This window comes from Pteronotus mesoamericanus, unplaced genomic scaffold (genome assembly GCF_021234165.1).
Source record: "Pteronotus mesoamericanus isolate MK-2021 breed Mesoamerican mustached bat unplaced genomic scaffold, CSHL_Meso_final contig_20, whole genome shotgun sequence".
Classification (NCBI taxonomy): domain Eukaryota; kingdom Metazoa; phylum Chordata; class Mammalia; order Chiroptera; family Mormoopidae; genus Pteronotus; species Pteronotus mesoamericanus.
Genome location: NW_026555085.1, coordinates 90,181,939 through 90,204,340, shown reverse-complemented (window position 1 = coordinate 90,204,340; position 22,402 = coordinate 90,181,939). Strand labels below are relative to the sequence as shown.

At 39.1% G+C, this 22,402-nt stretch overlaps 1 protein-coding gene across 6 annotated transcripts in view; it reads right to left on the bottom strand.

The window, feature by feature from the left end:
• The window catches only part of UTRN (utrophin), a 444,878-nt gene that overhangs the window by 293,588 nt on the left and 128,888 nt on the right, over window positions 1-22,402 (bottom strand). For all 6 annotated transcript variants that reach the window (XM_054570070.1, XM_054570072.1, XM_054570071.1 and 3 more), the window contains 6 exons: window positions 19,854-19,977; window positions 15,845-15,932; window positions 10,635-10,861; window positions 10,292-10,472; window positions 8,242-8,387; window positions 7,123-7,335 (listed from right to left, as the gene is read on the bottom strand). In XM_054570070.1, coding sequence (XP_054426045.1) covers window positions 7,123-7,335; window positions 8,242-8,387; window positions 10,292-10,472; window positions 10,635-10,861; window positions 15,845-15,932; window positions 19,854-19,977 — 979 coding nt within the window. The remainder of the gene's footprint in view (window positions 1-7,122; window positions 7,336-8,241; window positions 8,388-10,291; window positions 10,473-10,634; window positions 10,862-15,844; window positions 15,933-19,853; window positions 19,978-22,402) is intronic.

Below are 22,402 nucleotides of genomic sequence, written 5' to 3'. Positions count from 1 at the left end.
GGACCCATGTAAGCACACCCAGGTTACACACACCTGTCCCATCTTTCCTACACTTCAACTGAGAAAAAAGAAAGAGAAAAGCAACAGACACAGACCAGCCATGTAGACCAACTGATTACCCCAAAAGGAACAGAAGGGCATCTGAAAAGCTATTTTCACTACTGAAAATCCTGCACGTAATCCAGACCGGGCTGACTTCCAGGAGATGCTGTGAGCCCCAGGCAAGACAAACACGATGGTCTGAATCCCAAGCTCAGCACTTTTCCAGCCATGAGGCCAAGAGATCCAATTTCTCTTCTTTGAGCCTCAGAAGCTCATCTTTAGCATAAGAAAAATGACAGATCTAAACGCAGACATAATGTTTGAACAGGGCCTGGCACCAAGCAGGTGTGCAATAAATGGTAGCTATTATTACTAACATCTATAAAACTAAGTGCTTTGGGACCAAGATTACCCCCATAAAAGAGCCACCATGGCCACGCTCTGCTGTTTATTCCCATCAGAGACTCCAGAGGAATAAGCAAGGGTGAGCGTGTGTTTGCATAAGGGCATTTAATGCTGCCAACACTAATGCTTGTTCTATCATAAAACTGTTTAAAAGTGATTAAAAATAGCTGTTTGAAGAGCTGCTACTTATGATATTTCTAACTAGAACTGACTGCACCCAGCTCAGCACAAGGAAGCCAAGTACAATAAATGAGAGGAAGCCCAACTTAAACAAGGCCTGAAGGCAGCATCGCGCACCTGCCCCGCTGAGGCCCGCACCAGGGGAGGGGTCGCCAAGATCAATACTAACTACTATGGTGAGCAGGAAATGTGGAGCCCGCCCTCCACTGTCTCTGCTTTCCTTGGAAGGAAAACACTGTATCAATCCACTTGTAATAATGTTTCCCATGATTTAAAAAATAGCAAAAGCCTGTTCATCATTCATTCTATGGCACAGCAAAGAGGTCACGGAGAGAGTGGAAGCACTCGCATGCACAGAGTTTCTCTGTCCAGTGGAAAATCACTGAGCTGATGCACTGTGCGCTCTTACTTAACTTTTTCTCCACCTCCATCCACTTGCAGAGCATGAACATATTTACTGAATCAATGAACAGATGAATACGCACACACACACACATATATATATTAGATTAGGTAATTTCTAATGTCTTATCTTCTTTGGGGGACCTCAGTCCTTTGAAAGCTTATTAGTAAGTTTCTAAAATAAATGTGTCATTACTTCACATGCAAAAAAATATGCAAACTGCATTGTTTACAATAACCAAGATATGGAAGCAACCCTAGTGCCTATCAGTACAGGAGTGGATTAGAAGAAACTGTGGTACACATACACAATGTATTCATTCATAAGAATGAAATCTTACCCTTTGCAACAGCATGGAGAGACCTGCAGTGCATTATGCTATGTGAAATAAATCAGAGAGAAAAAGACAAATACCCTATGACTTCACTTATATGTGGAATCGAAAGAACAAAGCAAACACACACACACAACAGGAACAGACTTATAGACCCAGAGAACAGACTGACGGTTGCCAGAGGGGAGAGCATTGTGGGATGGGTGAAAAAGGTAAAGGAATTAAAAGTACAAATTGGTAGTTACAGAACAGTCACAAGGATGTAAATTGCAGCATGGGGAACACAGTCAATAATATTGTAATAACTATGTGTGGGGCTGGGCGAGTCCTTATCGGGGGGATCACTTTGTAAAGTACATGGTTGTCTAACCACTATACTATATACCTGACGCTAATTCAGAATGATACTGAATGTAAACTGTAATTGAAATTTTTGTAAATACCATCATGAAAAATGTAACTGTAAGTACTATCTAGAGCAGCCATTTCTCACTCCTATTTATACTCACAAATTCTCAAAACTAAAATGATTAATATGATAGTGTTGAAAAGCAAAGCATCAAATACTGTAGATGAGTAGGGCCCAAATTGTACGCTGAGCGCTACTGCCCAAAAGTGCTGATCTGTAAGCGTTTGGGTGGGTCACGCCTGCTGCTGAGGTCGCTGAAAAACCCCCTACCCTGTGACAGCCCACCTCCCAGCCCAGCCCCGGAGCTGAGGGTGGAGGGAACTGGAAACTTGGCCATGATGCTGGATTTAAGGCAGTAAAATTCCAAGCCACACAACTACCTCCCTGAGTCTCTGTTTACAGCTAAATTCTTGGCATTTTATCTTGCTCCTCCCCTATTCTGTAGGAATGCCCACAGCTTTTGAAGCAGTCAATTTCTAACCCAAGACATAAGCAAAATGCATTGTGAAACCAGAATTAAAACAGTAATTTAAGGTAATAAGATTTCTGTTTTGTTTGGTTTTATAATATTCATTAACCTCAAGAATGCTCTTCAAAAGCGTTATCTCATTCAGTAGGGAAGACCAGCAAAGGCAGTGCTACTATATTTCCTTATCTGAAACTAACAGAGTTCTTCAATCTAAGGTTTGGAGAGCATCAATACTCCCTTTAGTGAAGTAAAATGCATTCAGAATGAGGTAAAAACACCCTTAGAAGATAATTATATCAATTATCCCTTACCTAGCAAGAGTTAAATCAGCCATACTGCCATAATGCATTAGATTAGTAGATTAGAAAGTAGTTACCATTGTGTTTTTTACCCTAAAACAATCTTCCAAGTAACTTCAAAACCTGGTTCTGCATGTCTCTGAGCCCCAGCACACGCCTTTCCTCACTCTAGGTCAGGGTACAGCACACAGTTCAGTTCAGTGTGTGTGCAGAAAGGTCCTGCCTGTTAGAAAAACGAGGCATTTCGGTTTTATAGATCCCGCCTCATCAGAGATGGTGCAAGTGGGTAAGATGTCTGAAGGTACCTTCAAAATCGTTGCATTCATATCTGCATCCTTACTGTAGGCCAGTCAAGGTTCCGATCCTCAGAGAGCTCATGTGTTGGGGGAGGAGAGAATAGCAGGTGCAGCCATAATAAAGGCTGGCCTAAAATGGGGTTACTGTGAAGGCGTAAACAACGTATAGTAGAATTGCGGGGGAGGGAAAGCAGTTGCAGGTGTGGCAGCAAGCAAGCGTGAAGATTGCTTGTAGAGGAAGCTTATCTTAAAGGCTAAGCATGGCCCTCACTGATGTGGCTCAGTGGGTTGGGCATTGCCTTCAAAGCAAAGGTCACCGGTTCGATTCACAGCCAGGGCACATACCTGGGTTGTGGGTTCGGCCCCTAGTTGGGAAGCATACAAGAGGCAACTGACCCATGTTTCTCTCCCTTTCTTTCTCCCTCCCTTTCCACCTCTCTAAAAAGAAATAAATTAAATCTTTAAAAATAAATAAAAGATGAGCATGAGCAGAGGAGGATGTAAATCCCCAGCAAGTGAGTGACACTTCCAGAGAAAGGCAATTGTCCAGTGTGGTCTTTGTGACCCCACACTGCCTGCCCAGCCAACTCAGCTCACTGGGGTGGATGCGGCAGGCCTTCGGGGGCAAGGAAAAGGCAGGAGCTAGGATATAGTTAGCAAAACACTTCATGTTACTATAGCGAAGACAACCAAAGTGTACTTTCCAGAAGTCTAACTCAGGCACTATGGGGTCAGTGAGTTCAAGAGGGAAGAGATCAAAAGCAGCAGGCTGATTTCAAGAGTAAAGAGATTGTCAGGGCAAGAGGTCACGTGACAGTCTGAACAGCAGGAAGGGGCTGGAGGAGGAGTCCCCAGAGCCAGGAGAGGAGGTGAATTTAAGGCAGAGTTTTGTGTGGGCTTTGGGGATGGTTTCATGTACCTGTAGTTATACCTCAGTTCAGGAGATCAGGAGAAGCAGAAAGGAAAAAAAAGGAAATATTTTTCAGCCCCAGAATCCAAAGAAATTATGGCTGGAGATAGGAATTTATAATGTTTAATCCCCATAACTCATAAGAAAATTTTGTCAGTAAAATCAATAATTTTTTTAATTACCTTTTTCATGTGTTTTTTAGATGTTTTGGTGCCTGGAAGGAGTGGGAGGACTTCCCATTTGGTAATTTTAAGTATACCAATTAGCATTTTCATTCTTAATTATAGGAATTGAGGTCATTATATTTGGCATGGAATAGATTGTTCTTTTAAATTTAAGAACATATTGGGCCATAACACTGCAAAAGAAACCAGTCGTTTCTTTAGACAAACAAAATGTTGGCAAGTGAGCAAAAAACTATTTGCCGACAGGTAACAGAAAACTAAAATTTGCACACACCAAATAATATAATCATCCTACGTGTATTGTAGGCTGGTGGGAAAAGTAAGCAATAGCTATGAAAAGACTTTCAAAGTCTAAATGTGCTGTGCCCATGAAAGGCACCGTTATTTCAAGTTATGAAAATTCATACTCTAAGCTCATGCATTTGAATAATATCTACTTAAATGCCCCTCATGAAGTTCCACTATCATTTGTTTCTATCAGTGTGGGGAAAAAAGATTAGAATTACTAATATTCATAACCTTTTTTTAAAAATTTGAATATGTTCATCTCCAGAAAGAATCATTGTTGACGTCAGCTGTCTCCAGGAAAGGAAACGGGACTGGGGAAGAAAGAGGGTCTCAGTGCTCACTCTAAAAATACTTCTCTAGTATTCAGTTTCTCCAATGAGCATTGTTCATCTATTACTTATATAATTAAAAATGCCTTTTAAAAATAAACAAGTCATCATCCAGTGTGTTCCTAAGAAACCTCATCATAAATTGGGATGGAATCAAACACCTACTGTGCCTCATTGCTGAAAGACAAATAGAACTGAAATGCCTAAAAAACTATAAATCAGGGAATTAAAAGAGGGAAAAGAAGGCTAACCTCGAAATCAATATTGATTGTAATTATCTTTGGAGGGAAGAATTAAAAGCTTTCCTAAGTGAATTGTTAGTAGTTAAGCAATGACCAATTCAAAGCAAATAAAGAAGTAAAAGAGTTCTTCAGAATTTAAAAGTGCATATTTCAACTTAAAAAAAAGTTGCACAATTAGGGAATACAGACACCGACAATTTTGTAGTTAGGGCACAAAAAGTAAACTAAAAATAACTGGACATGACAAATCTGCTACCTCAATAATAGTAAAAAAAAAATCTAATTATCCAGATGCAGGCGCGTGATGTGGAATATTTTCAATGGAAATAAATTTGGCATGCACTCAAACTGGCCTCTTTTAGTGCCTGAATTTGCTACATTACTAACAAGTCACTAAAGCCTAAAGCCGGATTACTATAACCGCAGGACTCTCTTTTGTGTCTTGAAGATCATTTATTATCTTTAAATTCCACATTAACATACTGGCACACATGTAGCTGACCCTATTATACACTTTTAAGCGGCAAAAGGAGATTAACCTTTGGGTTAATCTTCACCTGTAAATTTCCCTAACTACATCTCAGATTTAAATTTGAAAACAAAGCAATGGTCTTTTGAAAAAACGGGAAAGATTTAATCCAGCATTGCTCAACGTTGGCACTGTTGACATTTTGGGCCAAAAAACATTTTGTTGTGGGCTGCTCTATGTACTGTACAATGTTATCTGCAATCCGCATCCCAAAAGCACCCTCTCCTCCCTCACAGTTGTGACAAACAAAAATGTCTCCAAACAGTAATAAATGTCCTTTAAAAAAGGGATGCAAAATCACCCCTGGCTGAGAACCACAGATAATCCAAAGCTTACCAAAAAAAAAAATGCTAACCAAAAAAATTTAAAATCACAAATAAGGGTAGTTCTGGTTTTCAAAGTTGGAATGAATTACAGCTGAACACAGACAAGGGGAAGCAGATCCACTCACACTGTTAAACGAGTCAAAAATACAAAGCTACACACGACACACTTCTCTTCAAAATTAATGGTCTGTCCTAATGAGAGCTCAGTATAGAACTGCAACTTAAAGAAAACCACCTCCTTCCACTACCAACACACACACACACACACACACACACACACACACACATCCCCCGCCATCTTTACCCTCCTCCTGGTCATTGACTGGACCTGCCCATCGGTCCTGGGGCCAAAGAGCTTCCCTCCAAGTCCAGTGGTCACCACTGTTGTTCATCATTCTGGATCCTTCCGCACTCACCTGGGCAGCCTACCCACCCTCTTCTATAACATGTCCTCTGATTATAATTTCTAAAATATCATTTTCGATCATTGTTTTCTTTATTTTCATCCTTCTCACTTTTTTTTTAGCACTATCTTTAACACAAATTCTCTTGGGACCTAAATCCAAATACCCTACATATACATGATCTCTTACACATTATCTTGGGATTGCAACATATATAGTTCCATGCCTAAATCTATTACTGATCTCATTTCAGTCACTGAAAAATATTTATGGAGTGCCCTCTCTGTGCCAGGCTCCATTTCAGAAGCGCATCTTGGGATACTTAAGTGCATAAAAAACAAACACAAAAGGCCCAGGTATGGAGGCCGTGGGAGAACAGCGAGCCTATGGGGAAGGGAGAGTGATGGGGTCATTCTTCATCCAGATCTTCCCTATTGCAAAGCCAGGTGATCTGGAAACGCCACTTCTCCAACTTCCTCTCAGGTAAGGTGTTAGAGTTCCGACTGGCTTCCCTGACACTGACTGTTACCACTTCCTCCTGGGGTCCTCACGTTTACCCTCTCCTCTGGGACTTTCCCATTGCTTCAACACCTGTAGACATTTTCAGATGCAGCAGAAGATCCTCCTTCTGAATTTTCATACACCTCAAAGTACCTGCTTTTCCAAACTGACACTGTCTATTGAGGGTCTACTTCAGATTTTTTCAAATTCGAACATCTAAAACTTTTAGAAAAGCCAGCTTCAAAGACTGAGCACTCTGCTACTACCTGGGCAACTTGCACCACTCTTGATTTACCACTGCAGTCTAGGCACTGGTCTCTACATCATGCGGGGTCCTCATCCCCGAAACATTATTTTGACCATTTTTAAGCAATTTTCTTTTACTTTTTTGCTCTCTAGCACATTCAAAGTATGGCTTCAGTAAGAAAGTTATACATCCCAACTTAAGTACATAATAAATGTAGGACTAGAAACAATGCCAAATACTCAAATAATAGATATTTGAATCTTACATGATAACTACTATTTTACCCTGTAATAAACTTAAATTTCTAAAAGCCCCTGAAATTACCTCAAAAGTTCTTAGTTTGGGGATAATTTCTTCAAGCAAATGAAGATCTTTGGAAACCTTGGCCTTTATTCTGTTCCACCTTCCCTGAACATCGTTAAATTCTTGACTGTACATTTTTTCTACATCTGGAGAAACATTTTTCTCCAAAGCCTTTGTTTCTTCTGCAAGTTTATGTAATGTAGGTTTTTGGTTCTCAAGGATTTCATCAAGAGCCTGGAAAAAAATTTTAAAAGATTAACAGTATGCACACTGATTCGACTGTACAGAGGTAATAACATAAGCTATAAAAAAATAAACTTTTAAAATGTATTTGTTCAAAAAACTGTGAAAAACTCATTTTAAAAAATAAGCATAATCAGAAACACTATAGCTTTCCCTACACGAGTTGTATGTGGGCCACATGTAATACATTCTTTACACTAGAGATTGTGTAACTACAATCTGTACACACCAGCCCTGGCTGGTGTGGCTCAGTGGACTGAGTGCCGGCCTGCAACCGAAGGGGCACAGGTTTGATTCCCCGTCAGGGCACATGCCTGGGTTGCAGATCAGATCAGGCCCCCAGTAGTGAGTACGCAAGAGGCAACCACACATTGATGTTTCTCCCCTTCTCTTTCTCCTTTCTTTCCTCCCTGTTTAAAGTAAACAAATAAAATCTTTAAAAAAAAAAGCAAACCCTTGTATCAGCACACCCAGGGAGGGCCAAGGGTGCAGTGCTCACTGGTTGATCTGTTGTGGCTGAAGAAATGGTTCAGAACCATATTTCTTAAGTGACCAGGGAAGAATTTTTACTCAACATAGGAAAAGAACAACACATCAATTCAATCAATATTCTTTATTCTATTAAAGATATTTTAGTAGACTATAAACAGGTTGAGAATTTTAAGCTCATTACAATGGGAGAGAAATGTGGGTCTCATTCTATTAAAATATTTAATATAACTATCTTTCCTTTTAGTTAACATGCTTCATTATAGTAACTAATATTCAAATTGGAAGAAATTTTTGACCAGTTATGGCCAAAAGTGACTAATATTTTTATGGGGTTGAAAAAAAATTTCACAATATGTGCTACATTAGAAATGACTCTTGATTTCTAAGAGCTAAAATATGTATTACCTTTTTATCTTTCAGAGCCTTCTCCACCTTTGCAAGATCACTCAAGACATCCAGAGACATCTGGGCCTTATTTTCTGAATCATGTAGCATATCTTTCAGTGTTCTCAACATATCCAAATAGGCATGTCCAGGTTGGCTCTTCATTTCTGTTTATTTAAAAATACTTAGTTTGAGAAAATAATGTAAGAAGCCTAATATTATTATACAGACCGCTATTCTTCTGTTTATAATAAGTGAATTCTAATACATAAAGAGTTAGACTCCATAGTTAAAACTTAAAAGGGTCTCTGTTAGTTACTGAAATCATTCCACTGGCCTCCCTGAGCATCAGTGACATCATTCCGGCGGACATTGATGTTTGAAATATTAACTGACCCCCTATCATTTTTCTTCATTTCGTCATGATGAAATGTGTCTCTGAAGATGGTACTACAATGTTCCTTTTATCTCATATAATGCCTTTTCCCCCAGTAGCTACACAAAGAATGAAAGGAAACAAAGATCCCTTCAGCCAGTCTTCCTCTAAGCTTGAGCGTGCAGATGAACGGCCATCCACAGAGCGGTGGACAGGATATAGGGACACTAGCCAGGCTGCCGCCAGTACTCAGAGAAATGATGACTGCAAACGCCAACTGAAAGGAAGTCGACTACACCCACCAATGTAAAAACCGCAGTCAAGCAACACTTGTGCACTTGTGTGGAAAGGAAGTAAGCTTATTTGAAACACAAAGTGATGAAAACAACTAGTGCCCTAAGTTAAACTAGCAGCATTATTCACAACAGGCAAAAGGTGGAACCACCAAAATGCCTGTCAACAAATAAATGGATAAACAAAATGTGGTGTATACACACAATGGAATACTACTCAGCCTTAAAAAGGAATGGAATTCTCATACATGCTATAACATAGATGAACTTAGAGAAGCTTATACTAAGTGATATAAGCCAGTCACAAGAAAGCAAACACTGTACAATTCTACTTATATGAGGAATCTAGAGTAGTCAGACTCATTGAAACAGAAGGTAGAATGGTGGTTGCCAGGGGCTATAGGGAAGGAGGAATGGAGAACCCCTGTTTAATGGGTATAGTTTCAGTTTTGCAAGGTGAAGAGAGGACTAGAGGGTGGTTGCACAACAACGTGGGTATGTTCGACACTGGAAAACGGCTAAAGGGGTGAAATTGATGTTCTATGTGTTCTACCACACTTAGAAACAAAAATAAATTGAATTTCAGACACTAAATATTGCAATTGCCTATTGATTCTAGTCACAAATGAAAGCATATTTTTTAACAGTAAATTAGAAAAGAGGTACTTTCAAACATCTCACATTCTAGGTTAATTCAATGGACAAAGAGTATGGTTTCCAAAGGCCTTTCCAGAAGAAAGGACCCATAACAGATGTGCTTATCAATACATGATCTACAATTTCTGCAGGTAAGGGCACGATTAAATGTACAGCTTTCTAACATACACTGCCTATAACATTACCTAATTCAACACAATTCCTGTCTTAACCAATAGCCTAGGAGGAAAAAAATATAACATTTGAGGAATCAGTTCTCAAAACTTTTAACAGTTAACTTTTCAAAACAAGGTTTATTCCAAAAGTAAAAACTCTCAAACTTTTTGGACTTCGAAACAGGAACATGATTTCTTTTAAATTAGAAGATGGTATTGTTAAACCTTGAATCTTCTTGAGCAAACTAAAGTAACTTATCATTCTTTTTAGCCCTTAGTCATAATACTGACCAGTTTCCTACAAGGAAAGGGAGAAACAGCCCCATTTAAAAACAGCCTTAAAATCACTATATCCTATTTTAACACAATTTTACAGCATGTGAAAGCTGTTGGCATTTTTACAAACAACCATGAATCCAGGAAACAGTCTAAATATACTTTAAGGTCTGGAACAGTAGCAGGAGCAGAGGAAAACAGAGTGAGTCCAGTTCAAAACAAGCAAATAAGCAAGTGTGCTAAAGGTCTCAATATTGGGAATGATTTTTCAATGAAGGCAAACAGAGGGGCAATAGAGGAGATGGTATGTTTACCATTCTCTAGCTGCTGCTGACGATCCCCTAAATCCTGTTGCACAGATTGGTAGCGATCCAGAAGGAGCTCAAAGTCCTGCTGGACAAAATCTGGAGCAGAAGGCCTCGACATCAAGGCTGAGCAGCTGGCACGCACCATTTCAATTCTGGGTTGGAGGCCAAGGAGATTTGTCAATTCCCGCTATGGAAGAGAAAATATGGCCATATAACTCACTGAAGATGAACGTCCTCACATAAAGTTAATCAGAGCAGAATTAACTTAATGTTCATAATACAAAGAGCATCTATTTAAATACAGGACTGAGCACAGAAGTCTTTATGTCCTGGATAGCCATCTCTTTACCTTCAAACTCAGCAAGGACTGCTGGGGAGAGTCTGAAGGAGCATGTTTTACCCACTCCTCCTTTGTTTTTATGGTTTTGTCAAGTGCATCGAGTTGTTTAAAGTAAGTGTTTATATCTTCCTGGAGCTGAATCTTTCTTGCCAGGTCTTCCAAATGCTGAGATACATTCTTCCATTCTGACAGTACCTTCTCCAGAATATGTTTTATATCTTCAGTCGGAAGACCTTCTACACAGACATGAAAAATAAGCAGAGATTTCACACATTATGACAAAACTTTTTTAGAATTTGTTATAAATATTCTAACATAGTCAACATAATGAGGTAATGTGGCCTATAATGCTCATTCCAAAAGTTCCTTTTAAAATAACAAAAACTATAGTAATTAGAATATAAAATAAATAAATATACAATATGAATTATATTGATGTAATAATAATGATGATGATGCTAAAAATAACTGCATGATTTCTTGACCAAAGTGACAGAGGAAGAGCTTGAAACAGTACTTCCAAGTGGTGTGACCATCGCAAAAGGAGCATCAGTAGAACTTATAACTTCAGCCCCTGCCTTTTCTATAGAAGGTGTGTTTGCGTCCTTGGCATCCTAGCGCTCTGCTGTCTTCCAGTCTAAGCCAGTGCAATAAAATGAACTGTCTGAACTTCTCTGGTGCCCTGACATCAGAAAGTAGACCCTCTGTTACCAGAAAAAGGAGAGTTGACTGGAAAAACTAGGAAACAGCTCAAGTCTTTGGTGACCAAATCACAGATGTCATAAGAATTGCAAAATGACTGCCAAGAATTCCCAGAAAGCAACCTGGGTAGCGTAGGAACCATCAGCCAACAGCCAGGCCCTCAAGCATCAGCAAGGCTACTGGGCACACTGCTCACAGGCCAGCAAATACCATAATTATCAATGCAGCAGATTATCTACTTCAGAAACAGATCAGAAAAAAACACCATTTTTTTAATTACTGACATCTTATAATTAGTTTTTAACTGGGAATATCCCAACAGTTTTCTAAATTAATTTATATAATTTAATTAATTTATGTATTAATTTATGCATTATGTAAAAATTAATAAATTAATTAATTTATGTGATTAATTGAATTATTTATTTATTTATTTGGATACATTATATCCCCAGGATTTATTTCTCATATACAACTTTGTCTGTTTCATATTTTTGTGAGTTAGAAAATGTTCACAGAAATAAGTTGTATATAATAACAGGTTTTGTGATAGTCTGTCCCTTAATATAAAATACCATCAAATCATGTAAAAGTACTATGAAATCTGCAAAGGTGTCTGTATCTCCTATGGAGAGCATGCATATTGAGAAAATGGGCTTAAAATATTTACTATGTGAGTAGTAGGGCAATAAAAACAACTATGCTTTATGAATATGTACCATCAAAATCTAGGAGCACAAAGGAAAAAAGGCAAGTACAACAAAAGCTCACTTTATGATCCACAGATGGTACAATTTCAAAAATTTCTATAACGTACTCTATCCACTGAAAATCAGAAATGCAAACATGATATAATTTGAATATATCACCCATGTCAGCTGCTGAAGTTCACTGTCCATTATGCCGCTAATAGAACATTAATTAGACATAGGCAAAACATTCACACCACAGTCCAGATTCAATTATCCCTGTTAATGAGGGTCATAAACAAAGCAAATTAACATTTTCCTGACAAAATAATCAGAATGGGACCTAGGCTGGGCTTCTGCCAGGTCATTTCTATTCTGCATGGGCAAGAGAGTAACATCAGCCACTTCATTTTCATGTCAGCAATCTATGTTAAACGAGAAAGAAAACCAAGCTGGTAAATACAATTTTTTGAGCTGGAAAAGTATTGCTGCTCATCTAGAAAACGGGCAAGAGGTACACACATTAGGCACTAGGAAAGCTGAAGCAACTTTTCCAATTCCTTTTTTTTTATTCACTAACAGTATTTCATGATCCATTTACTATGCCCCTTCAAACTAATTCTCAAAATTTAAATCTCCCTCCCCTAAGCTTGAGACAATATAGTTTGGACCAATATCAAATAATAACAACAGCACAATTTGTATCATATAAAAGGAAAACTGTACCTTGTTTTTTAAAATAATTGTCTTGCTCCCAGAGACCCAGAGGTATAACTTTTCTATCTCTAGAGAACACCCAACTCTCTACTAATCAAACCCGAATCAATAGCCCATCCGTCTCACTAGTTACCTAAAGGGGATGAAACGTAACATATTCCTGCCACTTACTCTCATTTGACTTTATACTTTTCAATGATTACACTGTTGCAATTAAGGGAAAAGTTTACAAAACATGGGACCACCAGGCTTATATATTTTCTCAGAAATAACCAGGCCAATCATCTTAAAGCCAAGTGCCCAACTACTCTATTATATTAGTTGACAATCTCTAGGAACAAGATAAGTAAAACCAAAACAATCAGGTACAGCCGCAGTCAAATGAAACAGATTATTTCATTTTTACAACACTGTTATGCTATGTGAGATGTCACGAAACAATTCAAATGCATTAGCCAGGAAAGTCCTCTCAGACTTCATCACGGTGGGATTTTTGATGGAGTAGTTTGAGGAAACCAGTGACTTGATTATTTGAATATCTGTTTTACTGAAGAATTTACTAAGCTTTTCTAACTGAATGAATCATTTATCTGACTCCTTACCTCAGCAGACTGTGGCCAAATTACACCCTATAAAATACACCCTCTATGTTAATGATCAGTGTTGTAGGACTTATTTCAAATTTCTAGGGAGGAAAGAGGAGAATGAAAGGAATACCTCGATTGTGCTTTCATTTCTGCTCAACGTTCCTGGTTTTATAGCAGCAGAATTATCAGCACTAACCACATGCAGAGATGTTACATGCAATACTGTACAATCAGAATAATGGATAACTTGGGAAGACAGTGGGGAGATTTTATTTTAATATTTTCCTTCTCTCACAAAAAGAAAACACCCTTAAAAAAATAAGAAAATTAAACCCAGAACATATAAAGCCTATTCAGATCAATGCCCCCATTTCTCAGCTTCCCATCACAACTTAAAAAAATGTTAATAGATTTTTTTTTTAATAAATAGAATTTGGGTTCTGTAATGAATACATTTCCAACCCTACCAAAGCTCAAAAAAAGGTAATACAAAATGTAAAATGTTTTTTTATGAAATTAAACAAGCATACACTGGGTCACGAAATTCACTCCTTTATTTTATATACCATATATTCCTTTATATATTATATCATATATTCCCCGAGACTACACTTGGTATTTTGCAAGTAGTGCTTTCACATAAACTTAATTGCCAGTGTATACATTTTATAGGATATGCCTATTCAAGGTAATATTCTATCCAATGAAAGCTGTGGTCAGAGGAAGCAAAGACTAGGACACAAAGCCAGAGAAGGAGAGAAGAGCCCCAGGCCTCCCGTTTCCCGATCCCTGCCATTCTCGCTATGACACAGCGCCTCTCCCCAACTCCTCTCCTAGGCCACCTTCCCCGCCAATCTTAGCTCTAATGCTACCACGCCAACTAAAAGCTGACACAGAAATGAAGGGGAGTCACTACACACACTCATGAAATGACCCCACATCCACACCAGATAAAGTCTAGTTCCTGTGCTACAATGTTGATGGAGAAGCGAAGAATCTACAGCATTAACTACCCTAAATTCAACATACAATTTATTCTAATTATTGAAAGAATCAGCATATCAGGGTAAAGTGTCGACTTTCTGTATCTCTAGGTCTCCTCAAGTTAACAAATACTTGAAAGAGTAATGTCCACGGCGGGTGCTCCCACCCAGCAAGAAAGACACTTAGCTAGGGTAGATGTTGAATAAAAGTACTGATCTATTAAAGAGACAGAGACAAAGAAAGGAAGGAACGAAGGGAGGGAGAGAGAGGAAGGAAGGAAGGAAGGAAGGAAAGAAGGAAGGCAGGCAGGCAGGCAGGGAGGGAGGAAAATGAAAGAAATTAAATTGTACTAACAATTTATAATGGGTATATTTGCACAATTTCTAAATAAAGGACTTATACTGGACACATACAGAATGCGTGACCTCAGTATGTATACAAAATAAATCAACATAGTTTTAAAGGTCAGGGGAAAAATATCTATAATTTTTTAAAATGTGGTTCTCGGGGGTTGGGGGTGGGTGACTAACCCATTAGGGACACCAGGGAACTTTCTAGAGAGATGAAAATGTCCTATATATTGATATGAGTGCGTAGGTTTGTGAAAACGCACATCTAGGTGTCGTGTATTTCAATATAAGTAAATTTACTTAAACTGTAAAAGAGATCATTGCAGGTAAGGAGTGAGTAGAGATATAGACAGTTAAGGACGGCAAACTTCATTAACTGTTGAAGCTGGGTAACTGGTACAAAGAGGTTCACTGTATTATCCTATTTAATTTGTATGTATTTATAATTTTTGTAATGAAAAGTCAAAAAACAAGAACACTGAAAATTATATCTTGGAAGATTCTCGTCAAACTAATATTCCTAACTCTGCTCTGGAGTCTGTGGCTTTTGTCAGGGATGGTTACAATAGACACAGACCTCCAAAGCACTTATATCATTGATGAAGGAATACAGCTTAGGAAAGATATTTTCAAAGCAAAGAAAGAATCACACACAAAATTGCATAGCAAAAACATTTATCTTTATACTCCCCTGCATCAGTGGGTCTGTTTCAAAAGAAAAAAAGTTTTTTAATCCTGATAAAATTTCAGGTACAAATAATATCAAATTTAACTATAAAGAAATACCTGTAGTAAATTAATATACTAAAAGTGATCAAAAATCAAATAGCCTTAATGAATTTATCTTACTATAACTTCATCTCTCCAAAAAAAAATTCCCAAGATATAATCCCAAAGAAGGAGATTTTAATATCTTCTACACCAGTGTAATTTGTTTTGCTGAGGTATCAGTTTTAGTTCCTTGATCCTATCTAAAAGCACAACAACTTTGCTTTTATCAGTTTGATATCATCAGTCTCAGCACAAGATTTCATTTGAAAAAAACATTATGCTGACAAAAATGTTTCTAAAACCACTTTTCTAGCAAAGAGAGTTAGAGTATCAAAACATATATATTTGATTTGTCAAACTATAAATATTATTCAATGCCATCATCTAAAAACACATTAAAAAAAAATCAAGCATCTCACCTTTTCCCATTTGCTCCAAAAGGATTTGTCCGGTTTGATTTAACTCATCCAGTCTGGGGCTTCTTTCTGTCTTCTCTTTTTCCAATCCCTGGAAATAAAGTCTCAATGTAAGAATATTGCAAACTTTCTTGTCAATGTAATGCTGATGCTATTTAAAGTTTTAATGTTTAGTGCCCCTCCCACATTCTCTCTAGATGTTACAAAGTTTACCTAAGAGAATACCACAATACAACACCGTGCAATTCCAGAATACCCTCCAGAACATGAGAGATGATTAAACTTTAAAAGGTAAATTCAAGCAAATTATATAAAACTTTGGTTTCTTTTCAAGAAAAAAAAAATTGTACACTATAATTATGAGTTTATATCAAGAGGAAATAAGTAAAATTTGTGTTTTAGATCCTAGATATCTTTCTATTCACATAGATAGCCTCCATGTATGCCTCACCGTACAATTAAGAATTTGAGTCCAGTGAACTGAATGTGCTATGACAGAGATCACTAACAAAATTTAATTAACGAGAAAAGGAGATAAAAATAATTTCAGTCCCAGTATTTTTATTGATGTTACATTAAGTCTAGAGTTTATTGCAATTTCAATCACAAGCATAAATTATTATAAATAATTACAATACACTTTAGAATCCAAACTAAAGTGTCTTGTCCTTTCTGTTTTAAAATGACTTAATTATTATATTTATGTCTCTATGGTTTGATATTCTCAATGTCCCTTTATCTGAGGGACGGGGGAAGACAAATTCCCCAACTTCTAAGAAAGGGCTGAACAAAATCATGGGGACACACACAAAAATACAAGTGCACACACAGTCAATATTTGAAATTTCTCCCACTCCTCAACTTCCAATTGATATTTATCTATTAATTAACTACTCAAATCGTGTCCATAAGAACACAAGCAAAACTTCTGCGGAACCCATATCATTTCAACCAGACGATCCAGAGAAGAAGAAGGCCACTTCTAGCTTGCACTACCTGTAAGCACGGTCAAATAAATTTAGCGACCTTATTTCGATCCACACCAACTTTAACATGACTGAGTAACACAGCCATCTTCATAGTCGAGCATTGAGAAATAACAAGAGATTCTAAGAAACACCATTTCTTTTTGTTAAGCTAAGTACCAGTGCAAAAAAATCACCATCAGACTAGACAGAAACTATAACCTGCTTTATGCAAACTTTTTTTGTATACTTTTTATGGTGGCGGTGGATAGGACTAGTGATTCTCCACGCAGTATTGCATTGGTTCAAACAAGGTATTCTTTTACTAAAACAAATTAAGCTGATTTTTCCCAATTTGCAAGAAAAATTAGAGATTAAAGCAATCGTCAAATCTCCTCTAGTTAACATTTTTTATAACCCTTCAGTATCTATTCCTACTTATCTCAAACAACAAAATAAATTAACTCTAAGTATTAAATGAAAATATAGGAACTGCCAAGCATGCCTTACATAAACATACACAGTTATCTTTATCCCCTCAAATGTTATAATAACCATTTCTGAAAGTAAATTGTGCCTAGATCATAGGGTGGAATGTAATTTAATATTCTGTGGGACTTGTTCCATAAAGATCCCTGTAACTTCCAAATTCTCTGCCACTTCAATGCCTCTGAGAATTGGGTTGTTAAATGGTCGTTAGTATCATCTACTGATTGTCCAGAACTGTAAGGCGTCTGGGAAATGTTGGAACGCAGCCCTCCTGTCTCGCTCTCCTGACGCCCCGTGCTCCTAGGTTAACGCCCTTCCCCCCTCCCCTTGCCCACAGTCAGCATTCCCTCCATCCAGAATCCACGAACTGTACTGAGTGCTGAAAATACGGTGTTCACTGAAAAATTATCCCCACTTCTAAGCACTCGCAGCAGGCATATAAACAAATAATGACATCAAGGCAACATGGAAGTCGAGATGAATCACTCAATTTTTCCAAATGAGGCTAAGGGAGGCTTACTGGAATAGAGGGCAGTTCGGGCACACAGCACAAAGGCTGAAGAAGAGACCTTTCCGGAAAACAGCACGTGGTGAAGGCAGGAGAGGGAGAAGAGCGCAGGAGCCCGTAGTGCGGGCGCTCAGAGGGCACAACCAGAGGCGAAGAGGGAGGTGAGGAGGCTGTGCGGAGCCGCAGGAAGAGCGCGCCCTCCAGGGAGGCCCTGGTAGGCTGGGGCACTGCGGCCTTCCTGTATTCTGTCCCCATAGCAAAGGGAAGCCATTACAGTAATTGCGAGCCCTGGAGCTGCGTAATCAGATTTCTACTTTAGAATGAAGCCAAGGGCTATGAGAATGTAAGACGGGAAGGGTAAACAGTGGCAGATACTGCAGAGAGCAGGTCTGATGAGCGCTGAATTCCATCCTCTGGATTTAGAAATCAACAGTCACCGGTGACCTCCAAAAGAGAGTGGCCACAATGGAACGATAAGGCAGAAGTCAGTCTCAGTTTCTCTTCCAGATATACGAGGTCGGCCAAGGTCTGACCCCAAACCACCTCTCCAACCTTAACGCTCTATTACTTTTATACACGGACACCAGGCAGGAAACAAAACAAGTATCTGCTCCAAAGAGCACAACACACTCGCCCACCTCCGCGCCTCTGCTCAGGGGCGCCCCCTGCCTGGTGTGCCCTTCCGCCGGGCTCCGACACCTCCCTCCACTGCCAGCTTAGTGCCCCTTCGCCCTCTGGACTTATCCCCCATGTAGAATCAACTGCACCAGCCCTGGCCTCCTCTCAATTCCCACGGTACCTACCACTTTCAGACGTACATCAGCGATACTTATACACATTTTATTTTTTTCAACATTCTCCAAACTCCTTCCTGACAAACTCTATCGCTGATGTAGATACAGATTTGTTCTAGATGCCCAATAGTTCATGAAAGGTTGGAGAGGCTTAATGAACACCAGTGACATAACTCACTACTACGATCTGTCACAATTTCTGTAATACACATACGGCTACAAAGTAGCAGAGCTAAGCTCCCATGCAATTTGAATAGTATTTGTTTAAAAACAGTGCCTCCTGTCTGAAGAGAATATACTGAAGAAATCTGTAATATAGCAATCCCTTTATGCTCAAGGGATACGGTGCAAGATCCCCAGTAGATGCCTGAAACCACACATGGTACCACACCCAACATATACTATGTGTTTTCCTAAATATACATACCTATGATAAATAAGGCACAATAAGGGATTAACAAGAAACTAATAATAAAATAGAACAATTAAAACAATATATTGTAATAAAAGTTATGAAAATGTGGTGTCTCTCTCTCTCTCACAGTATCTTCTTGTGTGGTACTTACCTTTCCTCTCTGGCATACCCGAATTGCCAGCATTACTACCCTCGTGCTTCAGGGCCATTGTTAAGTAAAATAAGCACTTCTTGAGCATCAGCACTTCGATACCTTGACATTCAATCCGATAACCAAGACAGCCACTACGTGGCAAATGGGAGGGTACCCTGTACACTGAGCAAAGGTGGGGTTCATGTCCCAGGAGGGACGAAGCAGGGCAGTGTGAGATTTCATCACGCTGCTCAGTACAGCACGCAATTTAAAATTTATGAATTGTTTATTTCTGGAATTCTCCAGTCAACATTCTGGGTCAGTGGCTGGTTGCAGGTACTGCAGATAAGGAGGTACAACTATAGTTTGCTGTATTCGAAAAGCAAAACATCTTATACACAAAGTCATAAGTTATTAGGTACCAGATTAAGATCTAATCAAGCTAAAAATAGGAATAATATTTAGGTTGCCTTAGGAAGTAAGTTCCTTCCTACACAACTTACTGGTTAAGGAAGAAAGGAAAAAAATGCCTCTTCCACACAGGGATCTGATATCAACGCAAAATTTACTACAATATTCGAAAAAGCTACACTATTGCTACATTTATTTTACAGGAAGCTTTTGGATCCCATTACATCCTTATGCCAAAGTAAACCTATCCTGATGAAATATTTTTTTTTACTAGTATAGTTTTGTGGAATGTTTTACCTTCAACTTCTTTTTCATTTCTGAAGTCTCTTGCATCTTCTTATATTCTTTTATCTCTGTGGCCTGAATGGCAGTCTTTGATTTCAAAATCCAGTCCAACAGCTCTGTACTCACAGCATCAAACCTAATTTAAGATGCAAATGTTAACATTTGTCATTCATTTCCTTCTATTGTTTCACTTGGCTCAAGAAAGAGAGCAACCCGAATACTCATCCAACATGTGTTTTTCAACACTCTTCAAAAAAACAAAACAAAACAAAAAAGGCAACCCAGAAATACAGAAACCACACCAAATAAGATCATACTTTTACAATTAAATGTGTGAAAAGAGGAGCGCTATTGAAGAGGAGTGATACTGTCATGCTAACAAATAATTATAGAAAACAAATTTTTCAATGTTGAAACTTTTTAAGAAATCACTTGCATTTTTATAAACACGGACAATGAAAAATAGGTTTAGTTAGATAATAACAGAAAAAAACAAGTACAGACATTGCTAAAGTTAATGCCTTCTTTAACTCAACATCTTTCTGAGTTGAGCCTCCTCTATGCCAGGCCCTGGTCTGGGCCCTTGGTATGATGCAGGGGAATGAGGCCATCCCAACCCTCAGGGAGCTTCCAGTCTAGTCAGAACAATGGAGAGGAAAGGACAAAAACAAAAAGAACTTGCTAGGTGCTAATTCCAGGAATCACAGGATCGCTTCCTGGAGTAGACCAGCATTAAGCCAAGAGTTTCCTGGCAAAAGAAGAGCAAAGAAAAGGAGGACCACAGTTTGCAAACCGCAGGTAGTTAGGTGTGGCTGGAATAGTAGTTCTAGGCGGAGAGAGACACCGACCAGCTCCTGCGAGGCCCTGCAGGATAGATGAGGGAGTTTGGGTTTAAACAAAGGGCCACTGAGAACCAGTGAAGGGTTTAAAACATAGGACTGCCATGTCTCCATTTCCCTGTTCATGTTCACAGAGAAGAAAGGACAAAGAAAGGCAAGAGCAGAGAAAAAGAACCCAGAGCAAAATGACGACAGTGGGAAAGAAGTGTACAAACTTGAGAGGTGTTGGGAAGGGAAGTCAGAACCACAGTGAGCAGGAGCAGGAACAGACACATTCACAGACTGATGTGCATACAATACGCCAGGCTCTTCTCCATGTGTTTATGCGTATTCTTAACTCCAGGCGTCCTCTCCAACAACGCTATGGAGTGTACACTGCTCTTATGCCTTTAATGATGAAGGAATTGAGCTCCCAGGGGTTTTTAAATAACTGACCCAGGCCACAGAGTTAGTGAATGGTAGAGCTGGGACTCCCACTGAGGCAGTCTGTCCTCTTAATCCGTATTCTACCCACAGAGCTTCCCATAAAGCCTCTGGGTACTTTTATGTACTTTAAGGTGAACACAATTGGCATTGCTGATTCTTTTGGGAAACTGTGCTTCAAGTGTTTCTAGCGACTTACGAATATTTGTTTCTTCATCAAGGTAAATTTTCTTTCTAAGTTGTAAAAGATTTTGTGACGGTCTAGGTACATATGCAGGGGTCAGGGTGTCGCTCAAACCTTGGTCCACGCCTCCTGTCGTCTTCCCAGCAGATTTCTGTTTGCGCTTTCAGAGGAGAGGAGCCCCATCCAAGGAGCCCGCATTGAAAAGTACTGGAGACTTAGTCTATTTCTGCCCTCAACCTGAATGAGAGGGATGCAAAAGCTACAGGGTGTTAATGATCTCAGGTCACTTTAACATGGATCCAGATCATAGGAAAGAGCCGTCCCTAGGGCGGTAAAACCAGCCACCAGCAGCACCAAGAGCAGAGAAGGGGAAATAAACCCCTATTTCTGAAGCCTGTGTTATTACAAGCTGTGCGAAGCAGTCATTTACAGCTCATATCTGCTTGAACAGCTTATTTTAAGATAAGTTAATAGTGGTTTCTAAGAGTCTGGAAACCATTTCACATTAGGAATGGTTAAGAATTCCCTGGACTTTAGGACAATGAATGGACATTGGAATCTGAAACCTATCCTCCAATACTGAAGAGGTAGCATATGCAGAGGGGTGGTGTGACTCTCTTGCCCCAGAAAGCAGAACTAGCACATGTGGGTAGACAGAGAGGGGCCAACTTTACCTGGGCAAAATTTCTAATAACAAGATCTCACTGCTTTCTATTAGAATGAACTGGACATCCTCAAGCCTCTACTTGTCTAGGAATTAAGTGAAGGAATTTCTACATCTATCAACTAGTGAACTAGAAGACGACCTCACAGCTGGTTGCCCACCCAAGAGACACCTCCCTGCCCACACTTCTTTCTTGCTGCCCGAGTCCCCCAGAACACAACTACGGTGCCCGAAAAGGCAGGACAGCTTCGGCCTCCCATACACCCAGGGCACGGACAAGCAGCGAAGCCCTGACCAGTGGGACCAGGGGAAGTGAGCTGATGTCTTTCAGGAAAGGTCTTTCTCCTTGATCAAAATGAACAAAATATATTAAAGAAGACAAATAAGGAAAGAAAAGCTGCCCTTACTGCCTATAAAGCAGGTTATACAAGGATGTTACGCCCAGGGCTGC